The 14,334-nt window shown below is 46.8% G+C and overlaps 1 protein-coding gene across 1 annotated transcript in view; it reads left to right on the forward strand.

Annotated features, from left to right (window-relative positions):
• tespa1 (thymocyte expressed, positive selection associated 1) overlaps nucleotides 1-14,334 on the forward strand; it is a 71,865-nt gene that overhangs the window by 44,060 nt on the left and 13,471 nt on the right. The window contains exons 6-8 of the mRNA XM_080214704.1: nucleotides 6,278-6,317; nucleotides 8,769-8,819; nucleotides 10,847-10,942. Of these exons, the coding sequence (XP_080070830.1) occupies nucleotides 6,278-6,317; nucleotides 8,769-8,819; nucleotides 10,847-10,942 (187 nt within the window). The remainder of the gene's footprint in view (nucleotides 1-6,277; nucleotides 6,318-8,768; nucleotides 8,820-10,846; nucleotides 10,943-14,334) is intronic.

A 14,334-nucleotide genomic window follows, 5' to 3' on the forward strand; every position in this document is an offset into this window, starting at 1 on the left:
CGTTAGCCCTATACTCGACACATCTGTTATTCCTACCAAAGTGAATTACCTCACACTTCTCCGCATTAAACTCCATCTGCCACCTCTCGGCCCAGCTCTGCAACCTGTCTAAGTCTTCCTGCAAACTATGACACCCTTCCTCACTATCTACCACACCTCCGACTTTGGTGTCATCAGCAAATTTACTAATCCACCCAACTATACCCTCATCCAGATCATTAATAAAAATTACAAACAGCAGTGGCCCCAAAACAGATCCCTGAGGCACATCACTCGTAACCGAACTCCATGATGAATATTTACCATCAACCACCACCCTCTGTCTCCTATCCGCTAGCCAATTCCTGATCCAATTCCCTAGATCACCCCCAATCCCATACATCTGCATTTTCTGCAGAAGCCTACCATGGTGAACCTTATCAAACGCCTTACTAAAATCCATATACACCACGTCCACTGCCTTACCCCCATCCACCTCTTTGGTCACTTTCTCAAAAAACTCAATAAGGTTAGTAAGGCACGACCTACCGGCTACAAAACCATGCTGACTATCTCCAATCAATTCATTACTCTCCAAATAACTATAAATCCTATCCCTAATAATTTTTTCTAAAACCTTGCCCACAACAGAAGTGAGACTCACCGGTCTATAATTCCCGGGGAAGTCTCTGTTCCCCTTCTTAAACAATGGGACAACATTCGCTATCCTCCAATCTTCCGGTACTATACCAGAGGCCAACGACGACCTAAAGATCAGAGCCAGAGGCTCTGCAATCACTTCTCTTGCCTCCCAGAGAATCCTGGGGTAAATCCCATCCGGACCAGGGGACTTATCTATTTTCAGACCCTCCAGAATATCCAGCACATCCTCCTTATCAACTGTAACACTGTCAATTCTACTCCCCTGCAACCCAGTGTCCTCCTCAGCTATATCCATGTCCCCCTGCGTGAACACCGAAGAGAAATATTGGTTCAATGCCTCTCCAACCTCCTCCGGTTCCACACATAACTTCCCTCTGCTGTCTATAACTGGCCCTAATCTTGCCCTAACCAACCTTCTGTTCTTGACATACCTATAGAACGCTTTAGGATTCTCCTTAACCCTATCAGCCAAAGTCTTCTCATGTCCTCTTTTAGCCCTTCTTAGCTCACTCTTCAACTCCCTCCTAGCCAATCTAAAGCTTTCTAATGCACTACCCGAGCCCTCACGTCTCATCTGAACATAAGCCTCCTTTTTCCTCTTAACCAACGAAACTACTTTTTTGGTGCACCACGGTTCCCTAGCCCTACCAATTCCTCCTTGCCTGACAGGGACATACCTATCATGGACTCGCAGTAGCTGCTCCTTGAAAAAACTCCACATTTCGGACGTTCCCAGTCCCTGTAATCTCCTAGTCCAACCTATGCTTCCTAATTCTCTCCTAATAGCCTCATAATTACCCTTCCCCCAGCTAAAACCACTGGCCCGAGATTCATGCCTATCCCTTTCCATCACTAAGGTGAATGTAACCGAATTGTGGTCACTATCACCAAAATGCACACCAACTTCCAAGTCTAGCACCTGGTCCGGCTCATTTCCCAGCACCAAATCCAATATAGCCTCACCTCTAGTTGGCCTATCTACATACTGAGTCAAAAAACCCTCCTGCACACTTTGAACAAAAACTGACCCCTCTAATGAGCTAGAGCTATAACAATTCCAATCAATATTAGTAAAGTTAAAATCCCCCATAACAATTACCCTATTATTTTCACTCCTAACCAGGATCGTCTCCGCAATCCTTTCCTCATATCCTTGGCCCATATCCTTCTAGAACCATCTTGGTATCGAGCTTCTTGAGTGTTGTTGAAGCTGCATCCAACCAGGCGAGTGAGGAGTATCCCATCACACTCCTGATTGTGCCTGTAGATGGTGGACAGGCTCTGGGCAGTCAGGAAGTGAGTTACTCGCCGCAGTATCCCAGCCTCTGACCTGCTCTTGTAGCCACTGTGTTTATGTGATGAGTCCAGTTGAGTTTCTGGTCAATGGTAACTCCCAGCATGTTGACAGTGAGGAATTCAGTGATGGTAACACCATTGAATGTCAAGGAGTGGTGGTTAGAATGTTATTGGTGATGGTCATTACCTGGCATTTGTGCGACATGAGTGTTATTTAGCACTTGTCAGCCCAAACCTGGATATTGCCCAGATCTTGTTGCATTTGACCATGGACCGCTTCAGTATCTGAGGAGTCCCGAATGGTGCTGAACATTGGAACAATTTTACTTTGATTACGCAATGTGAATGAAGTATTTGTTTAACACCTTTACCATTTCCTGGTTCCTCATTATTTCCCCAGTCTCATTCTCTAAGAGGCCAATGTTCACTTTGGCCCCTCTTCTTCTTTTTATATATTTAACAAAGCTCTTTCTTTCTGCTTTAATATTACTTACTGGTTTATCCTCACACTTCGTCTTCTCCATCTTTATTTTTGGTCTTTGTTGGTTTTTAAAACTTTCCTAATCTTATGGTTTTCTGCTAATCTTTGCCACATTTTATGCTTTTTCTTTCAGCTTAACATAATCTTTAACTTTCTCAGTTAAGGAAGGTTGATTTATCCCCTTCCTAGAAATATCCTTGTTGTGAATCATGAACTAATTTCAGAAACGTCTGCCATTGTTGATCAATCACCTTTCCTGCTAAATTCCTTTCCCAGCCCACTTTGGCCAACTCTGTTCCCATTCCTTTATAATTATCCTTATTTAAATGTAGTACAATTGTTTCTGATCCAAGTTTCAAACTGCATGCTAAATTTTACCATGTTATGGACATGGTTTCCAAGGGAATCTTTTACTCTGAGGTTGTTTATGAAACCTGCCTCACACATTACCACAAAACCATCTGACCCAGGGTGGGACCCACACCATATTGATCTAGGAAATTGTCCTGAAAACATGTCTATTCCTTACTCCTGGCTACCTCTGCCAGTTTGATTTTCCCAATCTGCATGAAGGTTAAATCACCCATGATTAATGTATTGCCTTTTTAAAATGACCTTATTGTCTTCTGACTTATTCTCTGTCCTGCACTATAATTCCTGTTAGGGACCTAAAGATCACTCCCACCAGTGTCTTCTTCCCCTTGTTATTTCTTACCTCCACCCCTATGGATTATACATTTTCTGATTCAAGATCATTTCTTGCCCCCGTACTTACTGTATCTCACATTATCAAAGCTATCCCACCATTCTCTCCTTCCTGCTAGCCCTTACAGAAAATCACGTAATCCTGAATATTTAGTTCCCAGTTTCGATTTCCTTGTAGCCATGCCTGTATAATGGCAATAACATCATGCCCATTAGCCCAATTAGTGTGGTTAATTCATTTATTTTGTGCTGAATACTACGTGCATTTAAGTAGAGTCATTAATTTTGCCTTGCCATGATTTCCCCTTTGACCCTGTTTGTTGCTGTTTTTAATGTTTGTGTGCTCTGTATCTTCCCATCACACTCTGGGTATCATTGTGTAAATAGCTGCCTTGTAATGCTGCCATATCCTTTTGCTTTGTAAGCCTACTTATCCCATCTCCAGAACCTTCCCCCACTATATTTCGTTTAAAGCCCTCTCTATTTCCCCAGTGATGTGGTTTGTAGGAACACTGGTCCCAACATGGTTCAGGTATAGGCCATCCCAACGGTACAGCCCCCAATTTTCCCCAGTACTGAGACCAGTGCCCCACAAACCCAAACCCATTTCCCCCACACCAGTCTCAGAGCCCTGATTTCATCTCTCTAATTTTCTGCACCCGATGCTAATTCACATGCGGCTCAGGTAATAATCCAGAGATTATATCCTTGGAGATTCTGTTGTTTAATCTAGTGCAAAGCTTCTCAAACTCTCTCTGCAGAAACTCTTTCCTCATTCTCCCACGACAATGGGATCCTGCCCCCCCGCACTGCAAGTTCCCCTTCCACCTGGAGCAGATGTCCCAAACCCTGGCATCGAACAGGGAACACAGCCTGTGGGACTCTCAAATCTTCCCAGAGAGCAGTGTCTATTCCCCTAACTGTGCCACTTCCACCTACTTTCCACCCCCCCCACCCCCCACCCCGAGTGGCTCCCTGTATCACGGTTCTGGGGTCAGTTTGCTCATTTTCCCTACAGCGTTCCACTCTCACCCACACAGGGAACAAGAATCTCAAACCTTTTGGACAAGGGCAGGGGCTGAGATTCCTGCAGTGTTACCTGTTGGATTCCTCTACCTGCCTCACTCATAGTCACTCCCTCCTCTCCCTGACCACTGGCCAAGTTAAAGGTTGTTAATCCAAGGGGCGTGACTGCCTTTTGAAACGCAGCATCCAGGGAACTCTGCCCCTCTCTGATGTATCACAATGCCTGAAGCTCAGATTCCAGCTTATTGACTCTGAACCAAAGTTCCGATAATCATCTCAGAACTCAGAGCAGGAATGGGCCATCTGGCCCCTCGAGCCTGCTCCGCCTTTCAATAAAATCATGGCTGGCCTTTTTGTGGACTCAGCTCCACTTACCCGTTCACCATAACCCTTAATTCCTTTACTGTTCAAAAATTTATCTATCTTTGCCTTAAAAACATTTAATGAGGGAGCCTCAACTGCTTCACTGGGCAGGGAATTCCACAGATTCACAACCCTTTGTGTGAAGAGATTCCTCCTCAACTCAGTCCTAAATCTGCTTCCCCTTATTTTGAGGCCATGACCCTTAGTTCTAGTTTCATGTGCCAGTGGAAACAACTTCCCTGCTTCTATCTTATCTATTCCCTTCATAATCGCATATGTTTCTGTAAGATCTCCCCTCATTCTTCTGAGTTCCAATGAGTATAGCCCCCAGTCTACTCAGTCTCTCCTCATAAACCGATCTTCTCAACTTCAGAATCAACCGAGTGAATCTCCTCTGCACCCCCTCCAGTGCCAATATATCCTTTCTCAGGTAAAGAGACCAGAACTGTACACAGCACTCCAGCTGTGGCTTCATCAGCACCTTATCCAGCTGCAGCATAACCTCACTGTTTTTAAACTCCATCCCTCTGGCAATGAAGGACAAAATTCCATTTGCTTCTTAATTACCTGCTGTACCTGCAAACCAACTCCTTCTGATTCCTGCACAAGGACACCCAGGTCCCTCTGCACAGAAGCATGCTGCAATTTTTTACCGTTTAAATAATTGTTCATTTTGTTGTTATTTCACCCAAAATGGATGACCTCACACTTACCAACATTGTACTCCATCTGCCAGACCCTCGCCCACTCACTTCGACTATCTATATCCCTTTGCAGACTTTCAGCATCCTCTGCACACTTTGCTCTGCCGCCCATCTTAATGTCACTATGCCACATACGGCATGCTTACCTTCATCAGCCAGGGTATTGAGTTTTAAAATTGGCAAGTCATGTTGCAGCTTTATAGAACCTTAGTGAGGCCGCATTTGGAATATAGAGTTCAATTCTGGTCGCCCACACTAACAGAAGGATGTGGAGGCTTTGGAAAGGGTACAGAAAAGATTTACCAGGATGTTGCCCTGGTACGGAGGGCATTAGCTATGAGGAGAGGTTGGAGAAACTCGGTTTGTTCTCACTGGAGCGACAGAGGTTGAGGGGAGACCTGGTTGAAGTCTACAAGATTATGAGGGACATGGACAGAGTGGATAGTCAGAAGCTTTTTCCCAGGGTGGAAAAGTCAATTACTAGGGTGCACAGGTTTAAGGGAGGTGTACGAGACAAGCTTTTCACACAGAGAATGGTGAGTGCCTGGAACTTGCTGCCAGAGGAGGTAGTGGAAGCGGATACAGTAGTGACTTTTAAGGGGCATCTGGACAAACATATGAATAAGATGGGAATAGAGGGATATGTTGCCAGACAGGTAGGGGGTTTTAGTTCACTTGGACAGCATGGTTGGTGCAGGCTTGGAGGGCTGAAGGGTCTGTAATTTTCTTTTTTTGTTGTTCTGGGAAATCACAAATTTCCAAATCAAGCAGAAAAACTCATATTTTATTTCAAACATAATGATTTGGATGCTTGAAATGTGTACTAAAAGCAGATATTTCTGGGAATCTATAGCAGGTCAGGTAGCTCCTGTGCATGGAGAACGGCTGGAATTTTACCACCTAGCCTGCCCTCGAATTGGGCAGAATGGAATTCTCCGCTGACCTCGGGTGGGATTTTACAAGCCGTGCCCAAGCAATTTCATAGTTTCATGTCTGTGATCTTTCATCTGAATGTTTCTCTCCAAAAGTATTGAATAATGTTGTTCTTTCTCATCCCTAGCTATCCTGCTGGAGAGTCCAACCCAGCCAGTCTCATCACCGTAAGTACCTGCAGCTCTGCTCTCACACTGCACACTCTGTACAGCTGGGAACTCATTCGAGCTGCAGTTATATTGGCTGCTGCTTATTCTGTATGGTTATTACAAGGCTGAGTGAAGAAACAGAGGAACATAGAAATTAGGGGCAGAAGTTGGCAAATTCAGTCCTTCAAGCCTGCTCCACCGTTCAATCAGATCATTGCTGTTCGCTCCCTGGTCTCAAACTCACCTCCCCAGCTGTCCCATTTATCTGATTTTTATCAGACATACATCTGTCCGCTTCTTGAAACCATTCAGTGATTCAAACTCCACCGCGCTATGGGGCAGTGAGTCCCACTGTGAGAAGTAATCCCTCCTCATCTCAGTTTTAAATCTACCGCCTCTCACCCTATACCTGTGACCTTCTTGTTCTAGATTGCCCCATAAATGGAAACATTCAGTCTATCAATCCCTTTTAAAATTTTATAAACCTCAGTTAGATCCCCTCTCATTCTTCTAAACTCCAGCCAGTAAAAGCCCAAACTGTTCCATCTCGCCTCATACGTCAACCCTGTAAGAAGAAATGTGGGCTAAGTGTTGAAGATTTAACAATAGGAGATCTTTATTGAAGGTATGTCCTGTTCCAAAGTCAATCCTCGACTGACTCCCTGTAACCCCTGAGGTCACATGGCCCTCACTCTTAAATGGCGGCACACAATCTGTCAAACTCAAATTATCACTGGGACTCAGAAACAATTAGCTGTCAACCCTACCATTGTAGGCACTAAACATGTCTGAATCAAACGGACCAGGGCGTCAGTGCTGAGGGAGCGCTGCACTGTCAGAGGGTCAGTGCTGAGGGAGTGCCGCACTGTCAGAGGGTCAGTGCTGAGGGAGCGCCGCACTGTCAGAGGGTCAGTGCTGAGGGAGTGCCGCACTGTTAGAGGGTCAGTGCTGAGGGAGTGCCACACTGTCAGAGGGTCAGTGCTGAGGGAGTGCCGCACTGTCAGAGGGTCAGTGCTGAGGGAGCGCCGCACTGTCAGAGGGTCAGTGCTGAGGGAGTGCCGCACTGTCAGAGGGTCAATGCTGAGGGAGTGCCACACTGTCAGAGGGTCAGTGCTGAGGGAGTGACACACTGTCAGAGGGTCAATGCTGAGGGAGTGCCGCACTGTCAGAGGGTCAGTGCTGAGGGAGCGCCGCACTGTCAGAGGGTCAGTACTGAGGGAGTGCCGCACTGTCAGAGGGTCAATGCTGAGGGAGTGCCGCACTGTCAGAGGGTCAGTACTGAGGGAGTGCCGCACTGTCAGAGGGTCAGTACTGAGGGAGTGCCGCATTGTCAGAGGGTCAGTGCTGAGGGAGTGCCGCACTGTTAGAGGGTCAGTGCTGAGGGAGTGCCGCATTGTCAGAGGGTCAGTGCTGAGGGAGCGCCGCACTGTCAGAGGGTCAGTACTGAGGGAGTGCCGCACTGTCAGAGGGTCAATGCTGAGGGAGTGCCGCACTGTCAGAGGGTCAGTGCTGAGGGAGCGCCGCACTGTCAGAGGGTCAGTACTGAGGGAGTGCCGCACTGTCAGAGGGTCAGTGCTGAGGGAGTGCCGCACTGTCAGAGGGTCAGTGCTGAGGGAGCGCCGCACTGTCAGAGGGTCAGTGCTGAGGGAGTGCCGCACTGTCAGAGGGTCAGTGCTGAGGGAGCGCCGCACTGTCAGAGGGTCAGTACTGAGGGAGTGCCGCACTGTCAGAGGGTCAGTGCTGAGGGAGTGCCGCACTGTCAGAGGGTCAGTACTGAGGGAGTGCCGCATTGTCAGAGGGTCAGTGCTGAGGGAGTGCCGCACTGTTAGAGGGTCAGTGCTGAGGGAGTGCCGCATTGTCAGAGGGTCAGTGCTGAGGGAGCGCCGCACTGTCAGAGGGTCAGTACTGAGGGAGTGCCGCACTGTCAGAGGGTCAATGCTGAGGGAGTGCCGCACTGTCAGAGGGTCAGTGCTGAGGGAGCGCCGCACTGTCAGAGGGTCAGTACTGAGGGAGTGCCGCACTGTCAGAGGGTCAATGCTGAGGGAGTGCCGCACTGTCAGAGGGTCAGTGCTGAGGGAGCGCCGCACTGTCAGAGGGTCAGTACTGAGGGAGTGCCGCACTGTCAGAGGGTCAGTGCTGACGGAGTGCCGCACTGTTAGAGGGTCAGTACTGAGGGAGTGCCGCATTGTCAGAGGGTCAGTGCTGAGGGAGTGCCGCACTGTTAGAGGGTCAGTGCTGAGGGAGTGCCGCATTGTCAGAGGGTCAGTGCTGAGGGAGTGCCGCACTGTTAGAGGGTCAGTGCTGAGGGAGTGCCGCATTGTCAGAGGGTCAGTACTGAGGGAGTGCCGCATTGTCAGAGGGTCAGTATTTTGGGATGATGCACTGTGGTTGTAATGAAAATAATTTTTTAATGATTCTGCATGTTTCTGAGCATTGGTCTCATTTCACCCATTCTCCTGTTGTTTATAGGATTGAGGAAAGTACAAGGCCATTAAGAGGCCTCAGGCATTCAAACTCCAGGTATGAATGTTGGGAGAAATTCCAATCTTCATGATTCACGTACTGACTCTGTGTACACACACTGACTCTGTATACACACACTGACTCTGTGTACACACACTGACTCTGTACACACACTGACTCTGTTTACACACACTGACTCTGTTTACACACACTGACTCTGTGTACACACACTGACTCTGTACACACACTGACTCTGTAAACACACACTGACTCTGTGTACACACACTGACTCTGTATACACACACTGACTCTGTGTACACACACTGACTCTGTGTACACACACTGACTCTGTACACACACTGACTCTGTATACACACACTGACTCTGTGTGCACACGCTGACTCTGTATACACACACTGACTCTGTACACACACTGACTCTGTTTACACACACTGACTCTGTTTACACACACTGACTCTGTGTACACACACTGACTCTGTACACACACTGACTCTGTAAACACACACTGACTCTGTGTACACACACTGACTCTGTATACACACACTGACTCTGTGTACACACACTGACTCTGTGTACACACACTGACTCTGTACACACACTGACTCTGTGTACACACACTGACTCTGCGTGCACACGCTGACTCTGTATACACACACTGACTCTGTACACACACTGACTCTGTTTATACACACTGACTCTGTGTACACACACTGACTCTGTACACACACTGACTCTGTAAACACACACTGACTCTGTGTACACACACTGACTCTGTATACACACACCGATGTATACACACACTGACTCTGTGTACACACACTGACCCTGTATACACACACTCACTCTGTATACACACACTTACTCTGTGTGCACACACTGACTCTGTGTACACACACACTGACTCTGTATACACACACTGACTGTATACAAACACTCACTCTGTGTACGCACACTCACTCTGTATACACAAACTGACTCTGTGTACACACACTCACTCTGTATACACACACTGACTCTGTGTACACACACTCACTCTGTATACACAAACTGACTCTGTGTACACACACTCACTCTGTATACACACACTGACTCCATCTGTATAATCATGGTTTGGAGATGCTGGCATTCGACTGGGGTAAATACAGTAAGAAGTCTCACAACACCATATAGAGTTGTGATCACAACTCCCCACTAACATGATGAAGGGGCAGAGCCCCGAAAGCTAGGGGTTTTGCTACCAAATAAATTTCATAGAAATCCACAGCACAGAAAGAGGCCATTCAGCCCATCGTGTCTGCACCGACCACAGGCCCTGCCCCCATATCCCTACATATTTACGCACTAATCCCTCTAACTTATGCATCTCAGGACACTAAGGGGCAATATTTTAAGCACGGCCAATCAACCTAACCTGCACAGCTTTGGACTGTGGGAGGAAACTGGAGCACCCGGAGGAAACCCACACAGACACAGGGAGAATGTGCAATTTCCACACAGACAGCGACTCAAGCTGGGAATCAAACCCAGGTCCCTGGAGCTGTGAAGCAGCAGTGCTAACCACTGTGCTACCATGCCACCCCTGTTGGACTTTAACCTGTTGTTGTGAGGCTTCTTACTCCATCTGTATACACACACAGACTCTATCTGTATACACACACAGACTCTATCTGTATACACACACAGACTCTATCTGTATACACACACAGACTCTATCTGTGTACACACACAGACTCTATCTGTATACACACACAGACTCTATCTGTGAGCACACACTGATTCCATCTACATGTACACTCTGCCTCCATCTGCATGCACGGTGGCACAGTGGTTAGTACTGCTGCCTCACAGCGCCAGGGACCCAGGTTCGATTTCCAGCTTGGGTCACTGTGTGGAGTTTGCATGTTCTGTGTGGCACACACTGACTCTATCTTTGTACACACACTGACTCTATCTTTGTACACACACTGACTCTATGTACACACACTGACTCTATGTACACACACTGACTCTATGTACACACACTGACTCTATCTATGTACTGATCGACTCTCTACATTACGCAGGAGTTCCCAAGGCAACAAAGAGCAGCAGATCTTTCACCTGGGGAGAAGCAAGGCCTCCACCAGTGTTTCCGAAGGGACAGTTGGAACGGTTTCTAGGTAGGAGAATGTTACTCATCATTTGCATGCAATTTAGATTCATAATATGTAACAACCCTAAAATCATCTAATGCTTTAACAACAATGATGATAACACAGATTTGAGCCTGTGCAGGAATACCACTGGATAAGTCAGTAAATTTTGCATGGCCAATCCATCAACGTGCACATCCTTGGAGTGTGGGAGAAACAGGAGCGTGCGGAAGAAATCCATGCAGACACGGGGAGAATGTACAAACTCCACACAGTCATCCAAGCCAGGAATTGAACCCAGGTCCTTGGTGCTCTGAGGCAGCTTGGTGCTAACCTGGAGCTGCACTCATCCATGCAAGCAGAGACTATTTCAAGAGACTCCTGACTTGTGCCAAGTAGATGGTGAAAAGATTTTTGTTGCATTTGTGCTTCCTGTGTCATGTCAATCTGAGTGTGAGTGACAGTGAGTGAGGGACAGTCTGACAATGATCACTCCTCAGCCTTTTGTGTAGGATCAAGGCTAAGGGATCGGATTTTGCAAAGAGCTACTGGATTTCAATGTGATCATGGATTGAAAAAACAGAAGACACAAAAAGATAACCCTGAGTTCTGCTACTGTTGATGGATCTTCTGCTGATTTAAGTCTCTGGTTTGGACCTAACGCTGGTACAGCTCGTTTCGGTGTTTGAGCTATGGCTACAGCTGCTGGCCCAGCACCAGGCCAAGGAATATCGAACACTGTGGTGGTGAAGACTTTGGGGGCAGTCTTGCCTATGGATTGGGGCTACTTTGTGAAGTGAATGCTGATGAAGTGCTGCAGAATTGAAGCAACAGACATCTCCAGCCTACAAGGCATCCCCAGCAGTGAGTGTTTTGACATGACCTTCAAGAGCATTGCTGAATGGATCAAGCTTTTCAGGCCCTGGTCAAGAAGGAGGCACACAACATGTACAGGCAGCTGGGATCAAGTGGATCCCTTTAAGAGTCTCAGGGTGTAGGAGGAGAGTTAAGAGAGAAATCAGGAGGGCAAAAAGGGGACACGAGATTGTTTTGGCAGATAAGGCAAAGGAGAATCCAAAGAGCTTCTACAAATACATAAAGGGCAAAAGGATAACAAGGGAGAGAGTAGGGCATCATAAAGATCAACAAGGTCATCTATGTGTGGATCCACAAGAGATGGGTGAGATCCTAAATGAATATTTCTCATCAGCATTCACTGTTGAGAAAAGCATGGATGTTAGGGAACTTGGGGAAATAAATGGTGATGTCTTGAGGAGTGTACATATTACAGAGAAGGAGGTGCTGGAGGTCTTAAAGTGCATCAAGGTAGATAATCCCCGGGAGCTGATGATACGTATCCCAGGACATTGTGAGAGGCTAGGAAGGAAATTGTGGGTCCCCTAGCAGAGATATTTCAATCATCGATAGTCACGGGTGAGGGGCCTGAAGGTTGGAGAGTAGCAAATGTTGTGCCTTTGTTTAAAAAGAGCTGGGAACTACAGGCCAGTGAGCTTCACATCTGTGGTGGGTAAATTGTTGGAAAGTATTTTGAGACTCGGCATGCAAGTACTGGGACTTGTCAGCATGGCTTTGTGAGGGGAAAATCATGTTCCAAAAATTTAATTGAGTTTTTTGAAGGGGTAACCAAAAAGGTAGATGAGGGCAATGCAGTTGACGTTGTCTACATGGACTTTAGCAAGGCCTTTGACAAGGTACCGCATGGTAGGTTGTTGCATTAGGTTAAATCTCACGGATCCAGGGTGAGGTATCTAAATGGATACAAAATTGGCTTCTTGACAGAAGCCAGAGGGGGTTGGATGTGACCAGCGGTGTGCCTCAGGGGCCCACTGTTATTTGTCATTTATATTAATGATTTGGATGAGAATATAGGAGACATGGTTAGTAAGTTTGCAGATGACACCAAGATTGGTGGAATAGTGGACAGTGAAGAAGGTTATCTCAGATTGCAAAGGGATCTCGATCAATTGGACAGTGGGCTGACAAAAGGCAGATGGAGTTTAATTTAGATAAATGCAAGGTGATGCATTTTGGTCGATTGAACCAGGGCAGGACTTACTCAGTTAATGGTAAGGCGTTGGGGAGAGTTACAGAATAAAGAGATCTTTGGGGACATGTTCATAGCTCCTTGAAAGTGGAGTCACAGGTGGACAGAGTGATAAAGAAAGCTTTCAGCATGCTTAGTTTCATCGGTTAGAACATTGAATACAGGAGTTGGGACGTCTTGCTGAAGTTGTACAAGACATTGGTAAGGCCACACTTGGGATACTGTGTACAGTTCTGGTTGCCTTATTATAGAAAGGATATTATTAAACTAGAAAGAGTGCAGAAGAGATTTACTAGGATGCTACCAGTACTTGATGGATTGAGTTATTAGGAGAGGCTGGATAGATTGGGATTTTTTTCTCTGGAGCGTAGGAGGCTGAGGGGTGATCTTATAGAGGTCTATAAAATAATGAGGGGCACAGATCAGCTAGATAGTCAATATCTTTTCCCAAAGGTAGGTGAGTCTAAAACTAGAGGGCTTAAGTTGAGGTTTAATGAGAGAGGAGAGAGATACACAAGTATCCAGAGGGGCAATTTTTTCACACAGAGGGTGGTGAGTGTCTGGAACAAGCTGCCAGAGGTAGTAGTAGAGGCGGGAACAATTTTGTCTTTTAAAAAGCATTTTAGACAGTTACATGGGTAAGATAGAGGGATATGGGCCAAATGGAGGCAATTGGGATTACCTTAGGGGTTCAAAAAGAAAGGGTGGTGTGGACAAGTTTGGCTGAAGAGCCTGTTTCCCCGCTCTAACTCTGATTCTATGACTTTCGAAGGTCCTCAAGGGAAAAGGAAACCAGGGGTCCCTGTCCACCCTGACTGTGTAACCTGTGTTTACAATCCTGTCAGACTGGGACCAGGTTATCACCGTACATATGTACAACTCCTACATCCCTGTGATGGATGTGCTCATGTTCCTCACCAGGTACGTCGAGGTGGAGGGAGAGAGCATGGATGTGATGGACAAATTTGACATCTGGACATGCAAATGATAGATCAAAGTGACTCTGAAAACAGATCCCAATGGGGGCCTCCTGCATCCTCACTCCAAGTTTGCAATCTGAGAGAATCAAGGCTTTCACGGGGCAGCCATGAGTGTGCCACATCTGCAGGAAAACCAGCTGTTTTGCTGCTCGCTGTAGCACCAGCTTCTGCAGGAACTGCTAATGGGAAGGACACACGACCAACGAGTGCAAGGAAAGCAGCCTGTGCAGGGAGGATCATCGAGTCTACGAGATCTGCCCCAAACCAGGTTCACATACACTCAGATCACCAGTGGCTGAGCAAGACCAGCACAGAGGTGGCTCTTTTCCCTCCAAGAACAAAGACACACAGCGCACAGGAAGCTGGCAAAATGA

This window comes from Carcharhinus amblyrhynchos, chromosome 29, assembly GCF_965287045.1.
Source record: "Carcharhinus amblyrhynchos chromosome 29, sCarAmb.v2.hapA, whole genome shotgun sequence".
NCBI lineage: Eukaryota > Metazoa > Chordata > Chondrichthyes > Carcharhiniformes > Carcharhinidae > Carcharhinus > Carcharhinus amblyrhynchos.